The sequence below is a fragment of the Garra rufa genome, chromosome 5 (assembly GCF_049309525.1).
Source record: "Garra rufa chromosome 5, GarRuf1.0, whole genome shotgun sequence".
Taxonomy (NCBI): Eukaryota; Metazoa; Chordata; class Actinopteri; order Cypriniformes; family Cyprinidae; genus Garra; species Garra rufa.
In genome coordinates, this window is record NC_133365.1 from 38367092 (window position 1) to 38393176 (window position 26085).

General features: G+C 36.0%; 2 protein-coding genes across 3 annotated transcripts in view; one reads left to right on the forward strand and one right to left on the reverse strand.

The window, feature by feature from the left end:
- Nucleotides 1–18989, reverse strand: part of abhd17b (abhydrolase domain containing 17B, depalmitoylase) — a 21848-nt gene extending 2859 nt beyond the window's left edge. Inside the window, exons 1-3 of one of the 2 annotated variants that reach the window (XM_073840428.1) lie at nt 18660–18989; nt 15724–16191; nt 999–1178 (exon numbers count right to left, since the gene is read on the reverse strand). In XM_073840428.1, coding sequence (XP_073696529.1) covers nt 999–1178; nt 15724–16190 — 647 coding nt within the window. In that variant the 5' untranslated portion in view covers nt 16191; nt 18660–18989. Of the gene's footprint in view, nt 1–998; nt 1179–15723; nt 16197–18659 lie in introns of both variants that reach the window. The other variant, XM_073840427.1, reaches the window with a different exon arrangement.
- Nucleotides 18990–19086: 97 nt separating this feature from the next.
- On the forward strand, nt 19087–25249 carry c5h9orf85 (chromosome 5 C9orf85 homolog). The gene is made up of 4 exons (XM_073840745.1): nt 19087–19472; nt 19582–19688; nt 19789–19902; nt 24764–25249. Exons 1-4 carry the CDS (start codon nt 19371–19373, stop codon nt 24927–24929), a joined length of 489 nt encoding a protein of 162 aa, XP_073696846.1. The 5' UTR covers nt 19087–19370; the 3' UTR covers nt 24930–25249.
- The last annotated feature ends 836 nt before the right edge of the window (nt 25250–26085 follow it).

Consider the following 26085-nt stretch of genomic DNA (forward strand, 5'->3'; position numbering starts at 1 on the left):
CTAATCACTTTTAATCCATTTAATACATCATTGCTGAATTAAGTATTTTCTTTAAAAAAAAAAAAAAAAAAAGAAAGAAAAAAAAAAAGGAAGAAGAAAAAATACTGGCCCCAAATGTTTTTGAAATAATAAATGTACATTGTAACACATCATTTCTATTTTCTATTATTTTTTACTTTTTATTAATCAAAGAATCCTGAAAAAGTATTGCAGGTCCCGAAATATCAAGCAGCACAACTGTTTCCAATATTGATAAATCAGCATATTAGAATGATTTTTTGAAGGATCATGTGACACTGAAGACTGGAGTAATGATGCTAAAAATACAGCTTTGCTTTACAGGAATAAATTATATTTAATTGTAAATTAAAATAGAAAAGTGTTATTTTAAATTACAATAATAATTTATAAAATTATTTTTTTTGGTATTTTTAAGCAAATAGATACAGCCTTATTGAGCATCAGAATGTATCAAAAATAAAGTTAAATAATAATATCGTAAAACTATTATTAAAATGATAGTTTTCTATCTTAATATATTTTAAAGTAATTTATTCCTATGATGGCACAGTAGAATTTTCAACAACCCTTGAGAAAAATTTCTTATGACTATTAATTTTGAAAAGAGGTTTTAATAATACATAAAAGGTAAACTTTTAATTCATCAATTGGACGCATCTAGCTAAATTAAAAGCACTATTAGTTATAATCCTTTGAATAGTAGTGCATGTATCAAGCAAACACTGAACTACTCGTTGAAAAAATATTTGTCACTAGAGGGCACACAACAACAACGGCTAAGGGGCAGAAAATAGATCAACCAACCAGGCACAACCATTTTCTGCAACATGGCTGCTTAAAGCAAAACACATGTGTACATAAACAGTATCTAACCGCTATGAGGTGAGGTACTACAACAATTAGTGAAAAAGTGACTGTGGTAAACATGGGGATAAAAGGAAAAGACAGCAAGTCTAAAGTACAAGAGAAAGACTCACTTGGGAAATGCGTCAAAGCAGTATGTCTTCTTGGTGTCAGGAAAAGCCACCCGCATGCCTGAGGTCAGAGGCGAGTGAAGGATGACGGCAGCGCTCTCGTACCGAGAGGCCAGATCCACCGATGGGACCGTACCGATGCTCTGGCCATAAATGATGACGTTTTCTGGCCTAATCCCGTACCTAGAACACCAAATTCAAATGAGTTTATACTCTCTTTGATGATTCTGCAATCAGAACACAATTATCATGAATCAAAGGTACAGGCTGTATAGCCTACTTTCAGAACCAGACAAACTGGGAAGAGGCCTTGGTGTATCAGGGTTAACTTGAATGACTTAATCTTTTGAAACTCTGTTCATATACGTTACGTAACCTCAACTGACATGCCCAACTTAAGTGTTATTGCATTTACAAAAAGGCATAGGCGTAAGCCAAAATTTAAGAGCGGATACAAGAACATAGAGTCATTAATCAAACGTCCCTGCAAGTCGAGCAGCTTGCAGTCGACAGTCTTTATATTTCATTACTTTTCATCAAGTGATTGCTTAAAGGGGAAGTTCACAATAAAGAAAACAGAAAAAAAAATACAGATATAAAAATTCTGGTCGATTTTATGTAGATAATTATTTTCGCATGATGTATAATAATAAAAACTAAATTTTATATATATATTCAGTTGAACTCAAAAGCTTGCATACACCTTGCAGAATCTGCAAAATGTTAAATACTTTAACAAAATATGAGGGATCATACAAAATGTATGTTATTTTTTATTTAGTACTGACCTAAATAAGGTATTTGAGTCTGACATAAAAGACGTTTATAGTCCAAGACATGTAGTCCAACGAGAAAAAAAAAAAAAAAAAGTTGAATTGATAAATGACCCAGTTCAAAAGTTTACATACACTTGATTCTTAATACGGTGTTGTTAATACTTTGGTTTTTCAGCATTTTTGTGTATTTGAACCCTTTTCAACAATGACTGTATGATTTTGAGATCCTTTTCACACTGAGAACAACTGAGGGACAAACACTCACTGATGCTTCAGAAGAAAACACGATGCATTAAAAGCCAGGGGGTGAAAACTTTTGAACAGAATGAAGATGTGTACATTTTTCTTAATTTGCCTAAACAACATTTTATCATCATCATCATCAAAGACTACAGAAGATACTTATGTTTCTCAGAAGACAAAATAAGTTAAATTTACCCTGAGGTTTCTCAATTTAATTTCTCTTGATGCCAGCAGGAACATTTGTACTTAAATCTATATCTAAGAGTTCTGGAACATTTTAGGTTGGTTATCCTAGGGGGCGCTGTGTACAAATTCCATGGCTTATTTAAAAGCACATGACCGCTTATTCAGCTGACTGCACTGGCACAGACAGGGAAGTAAACAGAAATGACTAAAAGTAGGACATAAACTAATAATCCTAGAACAACAAAAGTACAAACATTAAATGACGTAGACTGCTCATTGTGATGTGTCCAATGCGCAAATTACACAGCGCTGTAATGCACAAGGAATGTTGGATTCACTTGACTGCTGTCTCGGTGGCAGACAGAAGGTCACGGAACTAGTTTGAAGTTGAAACTGAAAATTGGTACTGTGACCAAAACAAATATAAATATTTACATCTGATCACAAGCGGACCTCACATGTAACATTACGAATTTCAGTGCATCCATTCAGTTACCTACACAATCATGCTCTACACAGTGAGCCATTGAGACCAATACAGTAATCGATTTTGTCTTCGGAGACGAAAAGGAAAAAAAAAAAAAAAAAAAAAAAAAAAAATTAACCACATGATTCTACATTACTGTGTGGTCATGTGAGAGATGGTGGAATGTGTTCTTGAGAATGGCAGAATGGATGTTTAAGGATGGGAGAAAGGAGAAGTGACAGACTTTAATATGCTATTATTTACAATTAACAAAGTATGCAGTTTTTAGCATTGGCAGTTATTGGTGATCCAGCCCGTCATAAAAATAATAATAAAAAATAAATAAAATAATAAAAAAATAAAAGTAAATATTAAACTAAAAAAGTAATACAAAAGTAATAAAATAGAATAGAATAAAATTAAATAAAATAGAAAATAAAATAAATATAATACAAAAATTTTTTAACTGAAATTAAATAAATAAAATTAAATAAAACAGTAAAATGTAATTAAAAAAAGAAAAAGATAATAAAATTAAATAAAAAATAAAATTAAATACAAGAGATAAAATTAAAAATTAAAACAAAAATACAAAATAAAATATATAGAATAAAATAAATATTTTTTTTTAATTTAAATATTAAAAATACAAATACTACAAATACAATTAAAATTTAATTAAATTAAATAAACAATTATGCACACCTGAAGTTTAAATAAATAGAATAAATTAATTCAAATAAATTAAATAATAAAAAACTAAAATAAAGTAATAAACAATTAAAAAGTAAAATAAAAAAATGAAATAATGTAATAGAATACAAATACAATAAATATAAAAATAAAACACTAAAAATAAAATAAATAATAATAATAATAATAATAATAATAATAATAATAATAATAATAATAATAATAATAATAATAATAATAATAATACAAATGGAAATAGAATAAAACAAAATAGAATAAAATAAAAGATAAAATGGAATAGAATAGAATAAAAACAAAAAATAAAAATTCTATAGCACTATTATTTTAAGTCTTCTGAACTGTTAGGGAAAGACCCAAATTCAACCGGCTCTGGAAATCTGCACAAGAACATGGGCTAGACATGAGCTTCAGGGGAGGGTTAGACAATCAGTGCTCAATGGTTTAGGGTGTGTTTACACTTGGCAGGTTTGGTGCATTTAAAACCATCTCGGGGTGCGATTGCTATGTTAGTGCTGTTCATTTTAATTAGTATTAATGCTGCTATCCGAACCTTGGCTGTAAAGAATGCTCAAGCATACCTGGTTCTTCCCATCTCAGGTGCTATGCTCAGTTTCGGTACAAGATTTGGAACCAAGTCTCCTTACAGCAGATCTTCATGTGTGCAAAGGAGGAGTTCCTGGCACCGTTTTGACTCCTTTACAAATTTTATAAGCTCTTCGTGAGTTATTAGCTGGAAAAAAAAAGGTGCACTTAGCCCCAGTACTCAGCAGCTTTGGGTGTTCGGTAAGCTGGCAAACCTTACGCCTTTTGTTTTGCATCTTTAAATTTGGATTGTAAAAATGAATCAGTGAACCAGAACTAAATGTATTATATACATTTTTAGTTCTGTACATTTGGTACATTTACATCAACTATTTTGCTGCTTATTACAATATGTAAAAAAAATTATAATATCTGTTTGGTTTTGATTATCATGTCTATCAAGTTGAAATCATGCGTTTTAAACCATATTAGTTTAAACTTCTGATAGAGGGTTTTCTGAGTGCACACATCTGAAGCATGCACACAGAAAGCAGTTGTCACACGGCATGTGAGTACTAAACCACAATTTCTTTCATGTCTCATTGCGCTTAAACTGCCAAAAACACACAAGTTCAAGCTAACACACAGGAGTTACAAAAACAGTAAGTTTTAACGAATAAAAACAAGATGAAAATGAAAATGGGAAGAGATTCATTCAGAATGAATCTGCTGCGTAGTTAGGAGGTTAGATGAATAAATTTAAACAAACATAGCCTATTGATCTATCTGACAAGACAAACTAGCATACATTTGCTGCATGTCTCATAAAACGTCAAAAAAAGTCAATATCTGAGAGTAAGAGAAGAGCAGACATATGGATAAATTTGACGACACAAAAAAGAACTCAATTCAGTCTGATTTTCTGAGCGCAGACACCGAAGCAGCGCCTCCGAGACAAGTACTAGTACAAGAAAAAAAATGTCTAAACAAAAACAAAATGTCTGTTTTGACAAGTATTCACATAAACACATTCTGTTTGTTTACAGTCTTAAGTGAACGTAAACAGTTGGGAGAATATGAATCAGACATGTATTAGTACATTGCATCCGTGGATTCGGTTTTAAAGGGACAGCTGCCTAATTTAGTTTCTACTGTCTGTGGCATTGATGTTAATCACTGCTCTTGACTGAATCACTTTAGTAGCCCTACCACATCTTTTATATATATATATATATAATGTCTGCTTAAAAGAATGAAGAATGTAGTAAACAAGTTGTTATAAAGAACGCATAATTAGCCTATATAACCATTGGCATTTAATTGAAAAGAAGACCATGTTCGTCTTTCTATATGAGAAGTGGTTTCATATAATTTGAATATAAAGGCATGTTGCATGTAACAGCAGTTAAATCTGTCATGATAAAACCCTAATATCAAACCTATACAATGGGTTTTGTAATTTTAGAGAAATGCTTAATAAATGCATCACGCTGTAAATACACCCATTAGATTTTAGCTGACTAAATCTACTGTAGACTATGCTACATTATTTTACAAAGCTTACGCCATTTAGTTGACTAAAACTAGGCTAAAGCTAAAACTATTCAGATGACTAAAACTACATGGCATTTTAGTCTATGACTAAGAATAAATAAAAAAGGTTGTTTTTCCACTCTTTTTTCTTCTTTTCAGAGCTTGTCAAGCATGATCATTATAAACCGTTGAGTTAGTAATGACCGAATTTTAAATGTCCAAACTATTCCTTTAAAGTAGGTCTTCAGGATGATGGTCTGTGGTGTGTGGAATGACTTTTCATTTAGTCAATTTCAGAAAGCATGTTACAGCCTCAAAGACCTAATGATTAATAGAGTACTAATAAACACTCAGTGGAGTTTTTCCCATCGCATCTTATTTTGATTTCAAGCTGCCACTTCAATATGTATGCTATAAAGATAAGAAAAACAAATCAACACTATCTATTCCCATGGCTACGGATCATAAAATGACAATTGCGTTGATGAAAAAAACAACATGCACCAGATTACCTTTAATAAGTTAATAAAACAGCTATAGCTGACAGCAACAAAACTGATATAAAACTTGTGACACACCATCAGGAAGTTATTTTTCACTTCCTGGGTAGGCAATGTTGCTATGACTGCAATGGGGCCTGTCTTTCCAGGACTCACTGGGAATCAGTTGCTAGGCAACCAATCAATATTTGACTTGGAGAACTGGCTGCTGGCACCTCCCCCCCTTCACCTCTCAGAGGGAGCTGCGCTCCATGAAAGACTGACACCGAATTCTCACAGGCTTCTTGAGGGAGCTGCTTTCAGCTCTCAGCCCAAAAATACTCACAAGCACAATGGTCATTATGTCACTTCAGGAGGAAGAGGGGCACAGGGGTCTCATTCAGTGCAGCTGCTACTGCTGGCTGCCGTGGCCTTTCCTTTATGACATCACAGTCATCGTTTTTGAAGGAGGAAGACAAAAGCCATTTCCTTAGCTTCTTCCTTTTACCGGAACGGTCTCAGACTTGTAAGTGGAAGACAATACATATCACCACTGTTTTGTTGTTTTGAAGACAAAACCAGATGGTTCTGTTTGGTGGAAGTATACATTCACTTCCAAGCCTGGTTGGAGATACCTATATGAAATGAGCACAAACTAGCTTACTGCAATGGCTAGCTGCGATAACACATGGTCATATCCGGACCAAACCCTTAGATATGAATCTGGCCCAAGTCAAGTCATTCAGGTTATGCCAAAACATTGCACTGGAGTTCACTGTGCCATCCGCTTTTCTTGTAAATGCTGATCTGTGAGTGTGAGATTGTGTGAGTGTGTGTGTCAGCCCCACCTGATGTTTCAACACTGACTCACCTGGTTAAGCAGACACAAAGGTGTGGCTGTCCCACACCAACATAACGCAGTATCAACCATCCTGATTCTCGGGAAGTGTGGTTTGGCAAGGCATTTTGCCTTTGGTACTGCACTGTGGATTTATGAGAAGCTTGATTGGGAAACCACAATTGTTTTACCAGCCAATTTAGTCATTTCTTGAATTTACTGCTATTGAATGTTTTACGGTTTTCACTTATTCTGAGTCTGATCATCTTCTAGTACCACATTAAAGGGTTAGTTTACCCAAAAACGAAAACCCTGTCATTAATTGCTCACCTTGATGTCGTTTCAAATCCGCAAGACCTTCGCTCATCTTCGGAACACAAATGAAGATATTTGTAAGGAAATCCGACAGCTTTGTGACCCTGCAGAGACAGCAACGCAACTACCACGTTCAAGGCCCAGAAAGTCAGTGTTGCCAACTTAGCGACTTTTTTCCCAAAAAGTGCCTAGCAACAAATCTAGCGACTTCTTGGACAAACCTTATTTAGTTCCTGAGACTCGTTGGTAGGGGTGTGCAATATTGACAGACAAATAATCTCCCTATATTTTCTGGAATTTTCTCACTAACGATAATTAGATGATATTTTGTGTGATATATATATATATATATATATATATATATATATATATATATATATGACCCTGGACCACAAAACCAGTCTTAAGTCGCTGGGGGTATGTTTGTAGCAATAGCCAAAAATACATGGGTCAAAATTATTGATTTTTCTTTTATGCCAAAAATCATTAGGAAATGAAGTAAAGATCATGTTCCATGAAGATTTTTTTGTAAAATTCCTACTGTAAATGTATCAAAATGTAATTTTTGATTAGTAATATACATTGTTAAGAACCTAATTTGGACAACTTTAAAGGTGATTTTCCTCAGGATTTTGATTTTTTGCACCCTCAGATTCCAGATTTTCAAATAGATGCATCTCGGCCAAATATTGTCCTATCCTAACAAACCATACATCAATAGAAAGCTTATTTACTGAGCTTTCATATTATATATACAAAATTTAACCTTATGACTGGTTTTCTGGTCCAGGGTCACTCACACACTCACACACTCACACACTCACTTTAAGCTTGTTAAGTGCAGCATGGTAAATCAGCATGGTACACATTATGTTATTACTAACTTATTACCTTATTATTATTTTAATATTCAGTACACATGCATTAAGAGTAAAGCGAGAAGCAAAACCAAAGCAAAGCAAAACCTTACGAAAAAAAATTGTGTGGTGGTCAGTTCACACTAATAGAAATTAATCCTTTCCAATAAGTTTAAATATATTTTTACATTTTTATGGGCATTTTAACCTATGGAAAGCCATTTTCGGAAAAGTGTGCATTATCTTTTGAGTCAAATTCTTATATTTAATCAGGGTTTCATTTTAATTTAATTTTAACATTTTAATCAGAATTAGAATAATAAGACATTTGGGCTGTTACCAACCAAATTAAATCAGTATCAACAAAAATCATCTTTGCAATGCAGAGGAAACACAGAAAATGCATCTGAAGTGGCATTTAGATGCATTTACAAACTGTTTAACCCAGGTCATGAATGCATGTAACCTGCAGTTACAAATGTATTAATAATGTTTTGATATATTAAACAAAACATTTAATACTGATATTTGAACTTATTTTTAAAAAAATTAAAACATACTTTAAATATGGAATTACCGCCAAGAGAAGGTGGCAAGTCACTGTTAATAAGTGAATAGGGATGTAACGGTATTGTGAATACCGTCATACCGCAATAACAAATTTTTTCGATACTACCGTGGTCGCATGACTCGATAAAACAATAGGTCTTCTGAGAAAAGTTTGCTCAGGCGAATGGAGCGAACGGGAGGTAGCGGGAACTACATTTCCCATCAGCCCAGGCGTGGCCATCATCCTTTGCGGTCTGTTGTCGCTACAGACTGTAGCAGCAAGGAAAAGAGATGGAAATGGTCGAACCTGCTCCGTCTGAAGTGCGTATGCGTCACGTATTATTTTCAGCACCCATGTTAACGGATTAGAGCGTTCACACTGCACGCGGTTGCTGTCCGGCAGTACGTCCTAGAAGCGGTGCCTTTGCAGCAGTGCAGCGATCGTTTCGGCACCGCGTCTATTTTTTGCTGCGCTGTATGCGCTGAATTAATGTTACAGTGCGTTGTTCGCTGTAAAAATTAACATGGATTGACACAGAAATGTACCATAAATGCATATAAATTTCACAGTCAACACGTGGCTTTTTGGCTAGGTTTAAAATAAGGTGCAGTTTTAAAGAGGCTAAACTAGGCAACATAATAGATGCACTTGTCCAGGTAGAAAAGTTCTTTAAAGGATTGTTTTTAATAAAGATTTAATGCGATGAGAGCCTACTGCACTGCAAAAAAAAAATGCTTTTCTTACTTAGAATTTTGTCTTGTTTCCAGCCAAAATATCTAAAAATTCTTAAATCAAGAAAGATTTTCTAGACAAGTAAAAATTATTGTCTTGTTTTTAGTAAAAACAAGTCAAAATTAAGTGAGTTTTTGTTTAAAACAAGCTAAATAATCTGCCAATGGGGTAAGAAAAAAAATCTTATTTCAAGCAGACAACTAGATTCAGACAACTCATTCAGCTAAACTGATTTGACTGTTTTTTACATGCTTTAATATTTTTTGTTACTAAAATTGAAATATTTAAGTTTCTGTTTCAAAGTTTACAGATAGATGGCTAATTTGTATGCCATTGATATGTTCAGTGTTCATGTAAACTGTTTAATAAACACTTCTGGCACTTTTTTCGAGTCTCTTCATTAGTTTTGTTTTTCCTGTAAATGATTCAATAAATACCGTACCGTGCCATTCATACCGAGGTATTACAGTACCGTGAAGTTTTGATACCGTTACATCCCTATAAGTGAATCATTGCGATTAAACCAAATCATTGAAACGGTTGATTCACTCAGGAACGAAACACTGTCATGTTGCTCAAAGACAAAAAACAGAGGACTGCGCATGCTGTCCAACTCTGTGCCACCTGAGCTACCGAGCAAACTTGTTGCATCCGGTGTTGTGTCCATTTGTGCTACCCTGTCGTGTACACCTGCACCAACCCTAAACCTTCCCTTAATGTATTAAAAATACAGTGTTGGTAGCATAATCTGTTAGCAGTATTTGTCAGAACACTGGAAAGCAAAACATATGGTACTGTAATCATAACAGTGTACGAAAATGATTAAAAGTGCTCGCTGTTTTACCACCTCTAGTGTTCATTTCTTTTGAAAACTGCAGTGATATGTACTTATTGGTACAAATTTCGTGTCTTGCAAAAAAGTATGTTTTTGTCATGGGACCAGGTTGGCCAAAACACGTGTGTGAAAAGAAGAAATTGTGGTATAAAGGTGTTACTTTTTGGGCACAAAGAAACAAAAATATTCTCCTAGCTCAATAAAATTAAGGTTGAACCACTGGTGTCACATGGATTATTTTTTCAATGTCCTTACTAGCTTTCTGGGACTTGAACATGGTAGTTTCATACAGTGTCAGAAAGCTCTCAGATTTCATCAAAAATATTTGTTTTCCTAAGATGAATGTCTTACGGGTTTGGAACAACAAGATCTATCCACCCGAGTTCAGTCCCAACCCTGCTCCAGAAAACCTGCTTCTGACGATCCTAACTAGCTGGTTTAGGCGTGTTGAATCAGGGATCAGTTTCAATACCGAGTTAATCTATGAGTTTTTTCTTATATAAAAGTCAAATTAATATTTGAAAAGTCCATTTATTTATAAAGCAGCCATGTAATAAGCAGAACAAACGTACAGTTAATTGTACATCATCATATAATAAACCCAGACAGAGCAATCAGGACTCAAAGTAAACCAACACAGCGATCTTTCTACCTGATGTAAGAGCTGCTTTTTGTGATTGCAAATCATACATCACTGGCCTCTCAACAAAGGGAAGAGCAAAAAAAGCTTTGTTGCACGCCTTGCTGAGTCCATCAGCATGGTCTGATAAGCACTCTTGTCTATTGAGATCAGATGGAGAATTTCCAAGGCAAATATTTTCAACAGACATCTGAAGGCAGGTGCTCTTTATGCAGGCTGTCCGGAGGATTATATTTTTTTATGTGAAGTTTAATCCATCAAAACCTGAAAAGCAGATGAAAACCCAAACCCTCACACAAATCACACAGAAATGTGTGTCTATAAAAATGCTATATTGCAGCAAAACTTTTCAAGCTTACAGCATTCATTTCACTTTCATATTTTTTAAGCCTCTCATACCATTGCTGAGTATCATTTAGGAGGTTTGGAGAAATGGTATTATATTTGGCTGGGTTAGCTATAAAAGCATTTTTTCATTTTGTTTTTCTCTCTCTCTAATCTGGATTCTCAAGATCCTACAATTCTCTATAAGCATAATTTAATAAAAAAGCAGGCAATGCTGGCCATGTCTGACAGAATGAGATTAAAATGCCAATTATCCTCCAGAAATGGTGGGGAAAGCTCTGCATGCAATGGCAGACTATCAAGCTTTCTCTTGAAAAGGACGAAAAATGTTTCTATGAATAAAGAAAAAAATATTCCCAGCAGGAGCCACAGTTTTACAGGAATAAGAGAAGATTTGGACGGGCGGCCTACTTACTCCTACTCCTCTCTCAAACCACACAGAACACATACAGAAGCACACAAAAGATTAAAAGTGAAAACACTTTTAAAGTTACATTCTTCAGAGTGCCAGTCGAACTGGTTTATCTACACGTTAATCTGAATCATGTGCTTGAGTGGGACAATCCAGCTTGAGATGGCAATGCGTGGGAACATTAAAAGTGACCAGATGCGCAGCGTGGGACTGCTTCACGAGGTACAACCCAACCCTCAGGGATCTGACTTGTCAGACAGCGTGGACTGTGTTCAAGAGCATCAGCTATGCTTCCTGACATCACATGAATGCATGCATGCATGCCAGAGATGGAGACTCGAGTGCGACTTAAGTTGCACACACAGTGACTTCAGACTTGACTTGAGACTCGTCCTCGAAAGACTTAAGACTCCACTCGGACTCAAGCTGCAGGACTCGTGAACAATGTTTATTTTTAGGAAACAACTGATGAGCTCGCTGTTATTCCCCTCCCTCCGTTACCTATAACCTGCCCATATAACACGTGACGTGCTATGTATCTGCTGCGTGCGGGCGCTGCAACACATTTTTTTATTTTTTTTTTATTTTAGGGCGGCCGCCACACATGAGAGGACAACGAACAAACATGTCGACTGCCAGGGATGTACTGGCCATCGGGAGTACCGGGGCATTCCCGGTGGAGTAGTGGGCCAAACGCCGAAGCGAGAGAGACGGCGCTATTTTAAATTGCAGGCATTCGAAACTGCAAAAAGCAAACGACCTAAAAGTGTATTTTTTTATAAAGTGCCATTTTGCGCGCTCGTGAATCATCTCATAAGTGTAGACGCCATACAAATACAAGATTCACTGTGTAGTTTAGAGAGATTTATTAATTATAACGGAATTTTGTGAGATCTCTAAGAACTAAGATTAGTGATGCTTTAATGACAATAAAGGGAGCGAGCTTTGCATTTTTCAGGCTATAATTCATTCAGAATTTGCAACTTTCGTTTTTCGGACACATACATGCTGCCATGTTTTGGGATAGACATCTGCATATTTATGCTGCGGTCATTCTCGAAATAGAGGTGAAGCAATGGACGGGACAAAAATATTTTCCCCCTTCTCCCAAAACAACTCACGTTTCAGCTATTAAAATAGTTAAGTTTTGTATGTAATGGCAAAGTGACTATATTTAGTTAATTTTTTTATTTAATAATTTAGAAAAACGTTTGGAGCTTATTTTGTTCGTTGAATATAAGTTTTTTTTTTTTAAGGAACAGTGCAAAGCGGAAGACTGATCATAGTCTGTTTGATCGGTTTTCCTTCTCAAATCATCACGACTTGCCTAAAATAATATCTATATAAAACAGTTCAAGTATAAAACAATGTTAGTTTGTGTTAAATGTGCGCTATTAGGCGCATATGTTTGTGCTGAGAGTGGAAGCTACAGTAAAGCCGCTTTGCAGGACATCAGGCGCCAGTGCAATAACTTGCATTTTTTTTCAGTGGAAGCAATTTAAGGTTATCCTTAATTTTTGCTCACAAAGAGAAGAGTAATACATCAAAAACAAAGCGTTACAGGGTTTTTATAAAATAAAGAAAACAAAAATGACGCGCTAGCTTCCATCTCCTTCTTGAACAGGAGTGCTTAACAAAAATAAAAGGAAATGCATGCCTCACAGACATGATAATCATATCTATGGGAAGCTTTAAATTATTACTTAACGAAATAAAACAAATCGAAAACAAAAACTTTTTCATGTAGTCCGTAAAGATTAATTTCTCTTTAAAGGGTGTCCAAAAAGAGATCTTGCAACACTGACTCAGAATACACTAGGTTATTAATAAATAATTCAGATTTGTCCTTACTCTTTCCCTGACACATTCTGAACTATGACGTGAAAATTATATATAGCTATGCAGTGTTGGATGGGTCGCTGTACATGATGCAACACTTATTATAACCAGAGACTTGATATAATAAAGAGACTTGACTTGGACTCTAGCTCAGAGACTTGAGACTTGACTTGGACTCTAGCTCAGAGACTTGTGAGCATCTCTGATGCATGCACACACATATATGGGTGCAGCAGCAACACAGGCACGTGGTTGTTTTACAAATGTACCCAAAACATGAATGTGGTTACAAGCACAAAGCTTCTTTGTATGTTTTTCTTTCTTGCATGAACGACGACGCTGCAATCTCTTGCTACATCGAAGTACACACGAATAACAGAACTACGTTCTCATAATCAACAACCATAAAAGACATGCATACATGGAAAAACAGATAAGAATTTGGGTCACATGATAAAGTAAATGGCCTTGAGATAGTTTCTCTATGTCCACAGTGTCAAACACCCAGCTGCCACTGGAAAAAAAAAAATCAGTCTGAATGTGTGCGCTTCTGTTAACTATGAGGAAACAAACTTTCCTTTGCCACACACTTCAAAAATCTAAATGCAACCGCAGTCTAAACCATAACATGACTCTTGACATTCTGAGAGGCACAATTTTCATCCCGTAGGCATTTAAAAAGTTGGGGGGTGGGGTAGAGGTACAGGTAGAGGCAGAGGCAATATTAAATATATCCCCCCAGGCCCTTAGGATTCACAAGGACAAAGACATAACAGATACCAAAGAGATCATACAAAACGTGCCACTAAAAAGAAAACATTTGAGGTCTAGACTGACGACCAAACCAAAACATTTACTAGACCAGAAGCAGATTGAAAAAAAAAAAAAAGTGTAATATATTTTTACAGATCTAAAGGAATATGCATGGGTAGTATTTGATATGCAGAACACTTTATAGTTTTAAAACCAGCTAGTTGGTATGCTGTTTAATTCAGATAGCTTCAGGTTCACTTGACATGAGCTTGCACTTAAAAACACGCAGGACTGAAAAAAGGAAAAGTGCACAGGGTCTCGGAAAGCATTTTTAAAAGTCAAAACTCTAAGTGGGTTCATAAATATGGCTGTGGAAAAAGCAGCGAGACATGGCTCAATGTTTACATAGGAAAACAACAACAAAAAAAACACAGTGGAATTTAAAAGTGTGTTCTGTGAGAACCAACCCCTAAGGAGTTCGTTCTTGAGTTCAAAAACCACTAGCCAGTGTACAAAGGAACAGAACGCGCACAGTCTCAACAGGTTTTTAAAAGCAGAACTATATTTAACTTAACACAGCACCTTAAAATAATACACGTTAAAAAAATATTGTGATGTGAGACATGACACAAGTGCTTTAAATGGGAAGGAATGGTTGCCAGCTTTACCACACAGCCATCTAGCAGCAAACAAAAGCACTGTGTTAAAATATAACTAATAAGAATATTTTTTTTCATATACAGTTGAGGTCAGAATCTTCTAAATGTTAATTATTTTATCAAAATCATCAAGGTCATACAAAATGCATGTTATTATTTATTACTGACCTGAATAAGAGTTCTCTCATATAAGTTATAGTCAACAAGAGAAAATAATAGTTGAATTTATAAAAATTCAAAAGTTTAAAAGTTTACACCCCCTTGATTCTTAATACTGTGTTGTTATCTGAATGATCCACTGCTTTGTTTGTTGTTGTTGTCGTTTAGTGATAGTTGTTCATGAGTCCCATGTTTGTACTAAACAATTAAACTGCCTGCTGTTCTTCAGAAAAATCTTTCAGGTCCCACAAAACCCTTTCCAACAATGACTGTATGATTTTGAGATCCATCTTTACACACTGAGGGACTCATATGCAACTATTACAGAAGGTTCAAACGCTCACAAATGCTCCTAAAGATGAAAACTTTAACTTATTTAACTTATATGTCTTTCTGGAAACATGTAACTATCTTCTGTAGCCTCTGAAGGGCAATACTAAATGAAAAAAGATGATATTTAGGCAAAATAAGAAAAATGTACACACCATTTAGTTCAAAAGTTTTCATCCCCAGCTCTTAAATATACACATTTAAAGGTCCACTGTTTGATAAGAAGCTGAAGTGCAGGGTGATCAAAATCATCTATCCATATTGGCAAAAGTTACAGACTATAAGTTTTGAATGCTTATATCCAATTTTGTCGTTGTTTTGGAGCACACTAGCTTATAGATAACCTTAAGGCTAATGTATTCATACTAAAAGCCAAAAGAATTCCATTTTGATTTCATGGACACTTTGAAAAGTATGGTCAGAAACCAATGTTACTTTAGATGGGGAAAATGTAATATAAGACACAAAAAGCAAACCTGATATACACTACTGATGACAACAACAGAAAAAGCCTCAAAGAAACGCTGCTTTCAAAAACTACTCACCTTGTTCGTAGTGCATGCCATGCAGCATCCACATCAGCATACAAATTCTTTTCTGAAGGCTTCCCTGAGCTTGCCCCATAACCAGAGTAGTCATAGGAGAACACGTTACAGTTGATGCGGGAGCCCAGGCCGATGTAGAAGCTGCTCATCTGACCCAAGTCTACAGCGTTACCGTGGGAAAACAGCAATGTGTAGCGAGCATTTGGAGAGCATCGCACAAACATACAAGCAATTCGGTTCCCTCGAGATGTCCGGGTCATGAAGCACTCAATGGCGTCCTTCTCCCGTGTAGAGTATTGCCAATCCGCACGCTCAGAAAGATGGAGGGTCCAGCGGCTGCCGCTCTCATCGCACATCATGGTGTAAGTGGGCTCCGGTGGAAGAAAGGCCAGCTTGGAAGCTATTCTGCTCGGGCACGGCGGACAGCAGAAAAGGCAACATAGCTCACTCAAAGACAGGTGATTCATCCTTCACTTGAGAAGAAGAACAAAGCAGATTGATGAATGAGTGGGGTGGAAAGACAAGGTACAATGCAAACAAACAAAACAGATGTGTCTTAAAGAGATAGTTCACCCACAAAAATATTAGAATACTTTTTGTTCACAAAGAAAACAAAAATAACAACTTTATGAATGTGGTAGTTAGGGCCGTGCAATTAATCGAAATTCTGTTTCGATTTCGGCTTCAAACAACCATAAAAATACAGTTATCGAGATGAAACGATTATTGCACCCCATTTCCAGTGGTGCGCTTTTGTTCCTTCATAAATGCCTAGTTTCACATGCAAATCAGCAAAATCATGTAACGTGACTTTCATAAAATGGCCAGTGATTAACTTAGTGATGTTTCTTTGATGTTGTGTTTTTAAAAGCGTGAAAGAAAACTTCCGCTGTTCTGTGTATGTGCTCGGAGACGGAGCAGAACATGGACATGTAAAGTTATCTTTTAGCTCAAGAAGCGCCTAAACAGTCAAATACAATGAAAGTCAATGGGGTCCAATGGTATTTTGAACCCAGCTGATTTTCACTGTTTGGACTAACAGCTAAAACACTCTTAAGAATATCTCATTTTGTGTTCCACAGTCTGATGAATATCATACAGCTTGAAGAGTAAATGATAATTCGTTTTCATTTTTGGGTGAACTACATTTTTAAAGGTGAAGCAACGTAATCTGCAGTCAAAGGAGATAGGAGAATAAAACTTAAAAACACATGGACCACAAAACCAGTCATAAGGGTTTTTTTTTTAATTGAGATTTATACACTGCTTTTAAATTGAGATTTATACTAAAGCTGAATAAATAAGCTTTCCATTGATGCATGGTTTGTTATTACAAGACAATATCTGGCTGTGATACAACTATTTGAATTCTGAAATCTGAGAGCGCAAAAAATGCAATGCATATTACCAATCAAAAATTAAGTTTTGATACATTTACAGTAGGAAATTTACATTTATTGTTGGCTGTTGCTACACATATACTCATGCTACTTAAGACTGGCTACTAAGACACACCATATATGCAAACAATATTTATCCAAAGACTATAATAGCTTACTTACTTACAAATATGCAGATCTATTAGTTAATCTACTGTCTGAACTAGACAGTAACATCTAGTGATCCAATACAATGGGTAAGTATGTCCTCAAATTATTTATGCCCTGTAGTTTCAAGCAACTCAATTTGAAATGCACTTTGTTGGGTTACAAAATACAATCAAAACAGTATCTGGGGTGAAACTAAACAGATTTCATTAATGAAAATGTTCAATATTCACCCCGGATCTGCAGCGCAGGCACTAGTTTCTATCTTTGTGCTAATTTGATGTCATTAATAATGACTCTCAGACTTCACCCTTAGGACGTGTCTGCTATCAGATCACTTTATCTGTGAGTCACAGGAGCTGAAAAACACCCTCATTTTTTGGTTTCTTAGAAGGAAATTTGGCTAGACGTCTCTGGAATATCCAGTGTTTTGCAAATCTGGAAAACATATCAGTAATCCACATCACTGCTTCCTAATATGCCAAAAAATTGTCTGGAAACTGCTTCAACCTTAATATGAACTCCATGTACAGGACAGACCAAAAGTTTGGACACACCTTCTCATTGTGTCCAAACTTTTGGTCTGTACTGTATGTGACATCACATTAGTTTTATACCAAAATAACATTTGAATCCTATCCTTTAACAGATTTTTTTAACTAACTGATGGATCACAGTTTTGTAGCAGAGTGAAAAAACCTTCTGAATCACGTTGAACCATGAACGTTGCTCTTTTGTTTCTTCAAATGTCCTTATTTCAAGTCACTTTAGACCTGCTAAATGATTAAACGTAAATGAATCAGATCCAGATCTAACCCATTACAATCAAATCCCCACCCTCAGTTCATTAAGCAGGAAACCATCTTGTTGTTTGGGTGTTTTGGACTTGATCACATTGAAGGGAAAGCAAAAGCTAAAAAGCATCCTCACAATGTTACACAAGACATCCAAAATGTTTGGCTGGGGTTAATATATACTCACTGTATGTATTTTTTCCTATTAAAGATTAGAATGGGGGAAAATACAAGAACTGGTTCATTTCACTCACTAGAGTGCGTTTTTTTTAAAGATTTTTTTCCTTACACTTGGTCTACATGAATACATATTCCAATAAACATCAGATATTTGTTTATTATATCAGATGTATCTATAAAACATAAGTATTTGATAGCATAATTTTCATGGTTATAAACATAACGAGACGATTTTTAAAAAGGTGTCAGAGAATGACACTTACCTCAGTTGAATCAAAAGTGCTTGTAAGTGAAAGCAGCTTAGTTAACATTTTAATTCTATTACCTAACGAGTGTAACAGCTTAATTGAAAAGGCTGAAAAAAGCTATTTGATTAGCATGCTCAGCTAATTAGCTAATTAAAACCGTACTCTACCTGTACTAGAAGGTCCCGATGCTGGAAACGTTGGTAAAGGCAGAAACGGTTTGATATGGAGAAGTCACCGTTTTAGATGAGTCAAATCCGAGATTCCTTTTAACCGATCTCTCATCTGCCTCTGGCCCGTCCGATCTTGTCAACATGTGGTCAGTGTTTCATGATCAAACGAGATCAAAGACTGACGGTGTTGATACGTACGTGACGTTATTAAACGGACCAGGATTTCTAATCTAATCCGTTCAGTACGAGTGATCTCATCTCACACCAACGCGTGCCCAAAGGTGGCTTTCTTCTGACTTTCTTGCGGAATGCCGGATATCAACGTCAACATTGAACGCTCTAATTACCAATCAGAATAATGGACAGATTTGCTCGACCAATCACACGCGTCCTCGCTGCATATGGGCGGTGTCGAAAACACAATAACATGTTGATTAATGATTTTACCGTTGTTGGCGTACAAATCTAGATATTCGTGTGTTAAACTGCCAAGAAGTAAATATAAGAGCTTAACATTTTTAACATTTGCTGTGTTGTGTTAAGTTAGTAATCTTTCGTCTGAAGTTGAAAAGCGTTAGCCAATTGCTATTTACTTCCGCTGTTTTCGCATTGCGTCAATAGCTACTTTAACGTGTGAAGCCACGCGGTTTTTTATTTAGGTGTTTTAAACGCTCACTGTTTATATAATACGGATAATTTTGCGTTGAAATGAGCTCTCAAAAAGGAAACGTTTCCCGGTCGCGAGGCCAAAAACACCAGAATGTAACAGCCTTCAGAAATGACAAGTATGGTGCAACCGAACAGATTAAGGTAAGCGCCTACTAAAATAAACACAGTAATTTACATTTGATATAATATATGTTTTCTAGCAGTTTGTATCACTGTTTTTGTGTGTAATCTTCCCTTATGATGCTACCAGAAAGCCCAAGCAAAGGTTCTTGATGGGCTGTGCCAGCACTGCAAAGATGTGCTAGAGTGGAAAGTCAAGTACAACAAATACAAGCCCCTTACACAGCCACGAAAATGGTGAATGAGGGAGGATTTACTGCATAGCAACAGATAAAAGGCAAATATGCTCATCCACACTGAACCCATTTCTGAAATGTTCTTTCTGTGCCTTTTCTAGCGTGAAATGTCTTCAGAAAACAGTGAAGGATGCCTATTATATTATATGCAAGCCATGTGCACTAAAGCTGGAGCTTTGTGCAAAATGTGGGAAGAAGGAAGAGATTGCCATTCCGTAAGTAGATCCAGGCCTCTTCAGAGTCATGTGTAAACAGTGATACACTTGTGCCATCTTGTGGACATAACGGTAAATTCAAAACAAGAATTTTCTACATTAAAGGAGTAGTACAGTTACAGAACAAAAATGTACAGATAATGTACTCACCCCCTTGCCATACAAAATATTCATGTCTTTCTTTCTTCAGTCGTAAACAATTTTTTTTGAGGAAAACATTTCAGGATTTCTGTCCTTTTAATGGACTTTTATGGTGCCCCCGAGTTTGAACTTCCAAAATGCAGTTTCAAAGTTTCAACCGAGGAAAAAAGGTCTTGTCTAGTGAAACGATCGGTTATTTTTTTTAAAACATTTACAATTTATATACTTTTTAATTTCTACACAGTGTACACACAGTCTCAGAGCTAGACAAGATGAGCATTTGAAGTTAAAAAGTATATAAATTGTAATTTTTGAAAGATAAGACCCTTCTTTCCTTGGCTGTGATCGTTTAGAGCCCTTTAAAGCTGCATTTTAGAAGTTCGAACTATAGAAGTCCATTATATGGAGAGAAATCCTGAAATAGGGCTGGGCAATATGGCTGAAAACTATATCACGATATCAGTGTTTCATATCGGTGGATATCGATAATTATTGATATTTTTACGACCCATTTAAAATAAGGACCAGGATAAAAATATATTACACTCAAGCATTTTTATTTTAAACTTAACCTGCCTCTGATCATAATCCCCTCAGTTATTAAGACAGAAATGTCAAAAACCATGGAAAACTCAAATAATTAAAATGTAAACATAAGTCTAAAGTCACAATATACGCTTAATTATCTCTTAATCCTCAATTCAAACCCCATTCATTGTCGATGAAGTGAATGGTCAAGCTAATGTATGGCCCAGAAGTACGGCTTGACCACAGGTCAGAGGTTGTTGCAAAGTACTTTGCTGAAAATATTTATTTCTGCACAGATTGCTGGTTGCCAGTAGCCAACATTACTTCTTTCCCGGTACTTTAGCCTATACTTTGTGTAATAACAAAAATATTTATTTAAGTGAAAAAATAAGTCCAAAACTTTCAACATTTTGAACAATAGGGCCTTACAATCTTTTTTTTTTTTTCAGAAATTCTTGTTTTAATCTCTCTGATAATCAAATGAAAGCAAAATCACTGATTTATTTTTAAAAATAAAAATAAACAGAGCTTTACTGTTAAAATTAATACATAGAAGAAAAATTATATTCAGTTAAAAAAAGGTTTAATAATAATAGTATTTTTTCAACAATTAAGTGGTGACTCTTTATTTTATTTTTTATCATATATATTGTTTTATGTAAATTATTTAAATGTGAACATATAAACACCTACATTATACTGTACAAAGTAATGCAAGACTAATATTGTTCTGTTACATGTTAAACCGCACTTTTATTTTGACAGGTTGCCGTGAAGTTTCAGTGTGTAATACAGTATGAATGATGCTAGTTTCACTAATGAAAAGGTAAAATTGACAAAAAGTGACACTCACAGCAGCTTTGGAGATGTATTTATTGGAGTTTGTCTGTTCATGTGAGATGCAAAGGCCAAAAATTAGCGGGAGCGTCACGTGTGCAGTATGCGTGTAGTGAAAATAAAACGCGTCTCCTCCATTCATACATATAACGTTAGAGGCAAACGGAACATGCAGGATTCTTATTGAAACGGTCTTTTTGCGTTTCAGTTTTCACAGACACTAGTCCATATCGCGATCTGAATTAATTAACAGACCAACTTTTGATTTATTGGTCCAAAAATCGACGAATTCTGCGGCATTCCGCCCTATAGTAAAGTCCGTTTTTATGAATGGAGTCCGCGATCCCGTCTGTGAGACATTGTAAACGCGCGATCATGTAGAGACAGAAATCAAATGCCGTCGTGTAAATAAGATAAATAACATAAGGCTATTTAGTTTGTTTAATACAGCAACGTGGACCCGTTCTGTAGGAAAGATAACCTTAACTTCTATTGTGATCTGGCGCTATGAACTGAACGTTAAAGGGGGGCTGGGCGGGCCGACGAAGAATACAAAATATCCAACGTTTTATCGAACACATTTTTTATTGATAGCGATATATATCGTTATCTTTTTATCGCCCAGCCCTATCCTGAAATGTTTTCCTCAAAAAAATATAATTTCCTTACGACTGAAGAAAGAAAGACATGAACATCTTGGATGACAAGGGTGTGAGTACAATATCTGTACATTTTTGTTCTGAAAGTGAACTACTCCCTCAAATTTATTTATGGCTACTTTCACTGCTTTGTTATTCTATCAACTGTGCATTATTAGAGACACTTCTTTAATAAGATTAACCTAACGTACCCCAGTCATGTGACCAGTCATAGGGGTCATTTTTTCAATAGATAAGCTTTTCATTGATGTATGGTTTGTTAGGATAGGACAATATTTGGCTGAGATACAACTATTTGAAAATCTTAAGTCTGAGGGTGCAAAACAAATCTAAATATTAAGAAAATCACCTTTGAAATTGTTCAAAAGTCGTCATTAGCAATACTATTACTAAACAAATTAAGTATTGATATACACTGACCAAAATTATAAACGCAACACTTTTTTTGCCCCCATTTTTCATGAGCTGAACTCAAAGATCCAAAACTTTTTTCTATGTACACAAAAGGCCTATTTCTGTCGAAAATTCACAAATCAGTGTTAGTGAGGATTCTCCCTTGCCCGAGATAATCCATCCACCTCACAGGTGTGGCATATCAAGACGTTGATTAGACGGCATGATTTTTGCACAGGTGTGCCTTAGGCTGGCCACAATAAAAGGCCACTCTAAAATGTGCAGTTTTACTGTATGGGTGAGTTCAAAAACCAGTCAGTATCTGCTGTGACCACCATTTGCCTCACACAGTGCAACACATCTTCTTCGCATAGAGTTGATCAGGTTGTTGATTGTGGCCTGTGGCATGTTGGTCAACTCCTCTTCAATGGCTGTGAGAAGTTGCTGGATATTGGCAGGAAGTGGAACACGCTGTCGTATCCAGAGCATCCCAAACAGGCTTAATGGGTGACATGTCTGGTGAGTATGGGAGAGTGGGATGTTTTTAGCTTCCAGGAATTGTGTACAGATCCTTGCAAAATGGGGCCGTGCATTATCATTCTGCAACACAAGATGACGGTCATGGATGGATGGCACAACAATGGGCCTCAGGATCTCGTCACAGTATCTCTGTGCATTCAAAATGCCATCAATACAATGCATCTGTGTTCATTGTCAATTACATAGGCCTGCCCATACCATAACCCCACCGCTAACATGGGCCACTCGATCCACAACGTTGATCGCTGTCATACACACTGTCTGCCCTCTGCCCTGTACAGTGAAAGCCGGGATTCATCCGTGAAGAGAACACCTCTCTAAAGTGCCAGACGCCATCGAATATGAGCATTTGCCCACTCAAGTAGGTTACGATGACGAATTGCAGTCAGGTCGAGACCCTGATGAGGACAACGAGCATGCAGATGAGCTTCCCTGAGACGGTTTCTGACAGTTTGTGCAGAAATTCTTTGGTTATGCAAACCGATTGTTGCAGCATGTGGCTGGTCTCAGACGACCTTGGAGGTGAAGATGTTTGATGTGGAGGTCCTGGGCTGGTGTGGTTACGCATGGTCTGTGGTTGGATGTACTGCCAAATTCTCTGAAATGCCATTGGAGACGGCTAGTGGTAGAGAAATGAATATTCATTTTGCAGGGAACAGCTCTGGTGGACATTCATGCAGTCAGCATGCTGTGTGATAAAACTGCACATTATAGAGTGGCCTTTTATTGTGGCCAGCCTAAGGCACACCTGTGCAATAATCATGTTGTCTAATCAGCATCTTGATATGCCACACCTGTGAGGTGGATGGATTATCTCAGCAAAGGAGAAGTGCTCACTAACACAGATTTAGACCGATTTGTGAACAATATTTGACAGAAATAGGCCTTTTGTGTACACAGAAAAAGTCTTAGATCTTTGAGTTGGTGGAACATGAATGGAACATGGATCAAATGGAACATGATCTTTACTTAACATTCAAATGATTTTTGGCAAAAAAGAAAAAATTATAATTTTTGACCTAAATGCATTGTTGGATATTGCTACAAATATACCCGTGTGACTTAAAGGAGTCGTTGATCTTCAGAACAAATATTACAGCTAATTTACTCACCCCCTTGTCATCCAAGATGTCTTTCTTTCTTCAGTGGTAAGAACTTTTTTTTTTTTTGGGAAAACATTTCAGGATTTCTCTCCATATAATGGATACCTATGGTGCCCCCAAGTTTGAACTTCCAAAATGCAGCTCCAAATGGCTCTAAACGATCACAGCCGAGGAAAGAAGGGTCTTATCTAGCAAAACGATCGGTTATTGTCTAAAAAAAAAAATTACAATTTATATACTTTTTAACCTTAAATGCTCATTTTGTCCAGCTCTGTGTAGAAAATAACAGATTGTTTCACTAGATAATACCCTTCTTCCTTGGCTGGGATTATTTTGAGCTCTTTGAAGCTGCATTTAAACTACATTTTGGAAGTTCAAACTCCAGGGCATCATAGAAGTCCATTATATGGAGAGAAATCCTGAAATGTTTTCCTCAAAAAAAAAACATAATTTCTTTACGACTGAAGTAAGAAAGACATGAACATCTTTGAAGACAAGAGGGTGAGTACATTATCTGTAATTCTATGTTCTGAAAGTGAAAAAGGTTATGGTCCAGGGTCACATATGTGTTGACGTGTGTTAAACTATTAAGTGTGACCAAAAATGTAACTCTCTTAATTCACTGTTGTTTTAGTGTATCTGTCTGCCTTTTGTTTTTAGACTTGATAAGGAGGAGGAAGAAGAGGTAGAGGATACCAGCAAGCCAAAAAAAGGAAAAAGGCAGAAAAAAAGAGATGGGGAGGAGGAGGAAGAGGATGAAGATTTTGATGACATGGGCATTAGCAATAATGACTCTAATAGTGATTCAGAGGCGGAAGGAAATTGACGTTTGCATTACCAGCAACCCTAAGAACAACATATCTAGGGAAAAACGTCACCTGAGGCTGGGTATTAGACATGTACTCACCTGTTCACCTGCTTTAATTGGGGAATGACTCCCTGGAGGTGTTTTCCTGTTGGCTGTAGTGACTGTTTGTTTCCATCTAGATTTCTTCCTGTGATGTTGCAGGATCTGACACAGAAACAAAACATGCGATTCATATTGAGAAGCTGCGTGAATGTTTCATTATCATATGAAGCACATTTGGTCTTCAAAGTCTTTTTGTAAACAGAAAAACAAAAAATAGATCCAATGTTAAATCTTCACCTTCATTGTCTTTTTTTTAAATTAAAAATACATGTTATTACACCTCTAATTAAGTTATCTAAATAGAGCTGTAATTCCACCCTTAATCCTACCATACCACTAAACTTGTCCTTAACCTTAACCCTTATCCCACCTCAATAGTAGTAAAAGTGTTTTGCAATATTATCAAATGCAGTTGAAGTCAAAAGCTTACACCTCGCAGAATCTGCAAAATGTTAATTATTTTACCAAAATATTATACAAAATGCATGTTATTTATTTAGTACTGACCTGAATACAATATTTAACAGCTATGTTTTTTGTTTAGTGATAGTTGTTCATGAGTCACTTGTTTATCCTTAACAGTTAAACTGCCTGCTGTTCTTCAGAAAAAAAAATTCAGGTCCCACAAATTCTTTTTTTTTTTTTTACCATTGTTGTATATTTGAACCCTTTCCAACAATCTCTATATTATTATGAGACCCATCTTTTCACACTGAGGACAACTGAGAAACTAATGCAACTATAACAGAAGGTTCAAACACTTACTGATGCTCCAGAAAGAAACATTTAACTTCTTTTGTCTTCTGGGAAACATTTAAAGGTCCACTGAAGTGCCTTGAAACACGCAGCGTTATTCTATGTGGTGACGTACTTTTAACTGAAACAAAAAGATATCGCCCAGCCCCGCCCACTAATTTTGAATAGCCAATAGCGTTCCATTTATATCTTCTCGGGCCAGAGCCGTTGAGCTCGGTAAAGCCGCATTTGTACGCTTATGACAGCCACAGACTAATAAATTACCCCACAGATTCAATATGAAACTTGCTAAAACGAAATAGTGATCATCATTATC

Bases quoted from the DNA above. Each gene is read 5' to 3' on its own strand.
- c5h9orf85 (XM_073840745.1), top strand. From the start codon at position 19,371: ATGAGCTCTCAAAAAGGAAACGTTTCCCGGTCGCGAGGCCAAAAACAC. The intron at 19,473-19,581 runs GTAAGCGCCTAC...TGATGCTACCAG, and splicing joins GTGCAACCGAACAGATTAAG to AAAGCCCAAGCAAAGGTTCT. The intron at 19,689-19,788 runs GTGAATGAGGGA...TGCCTTTTCTAG, and splicing joins CTTACACAGCCACGAAAATG to CGTGAAATGTCTTCAGAAAA.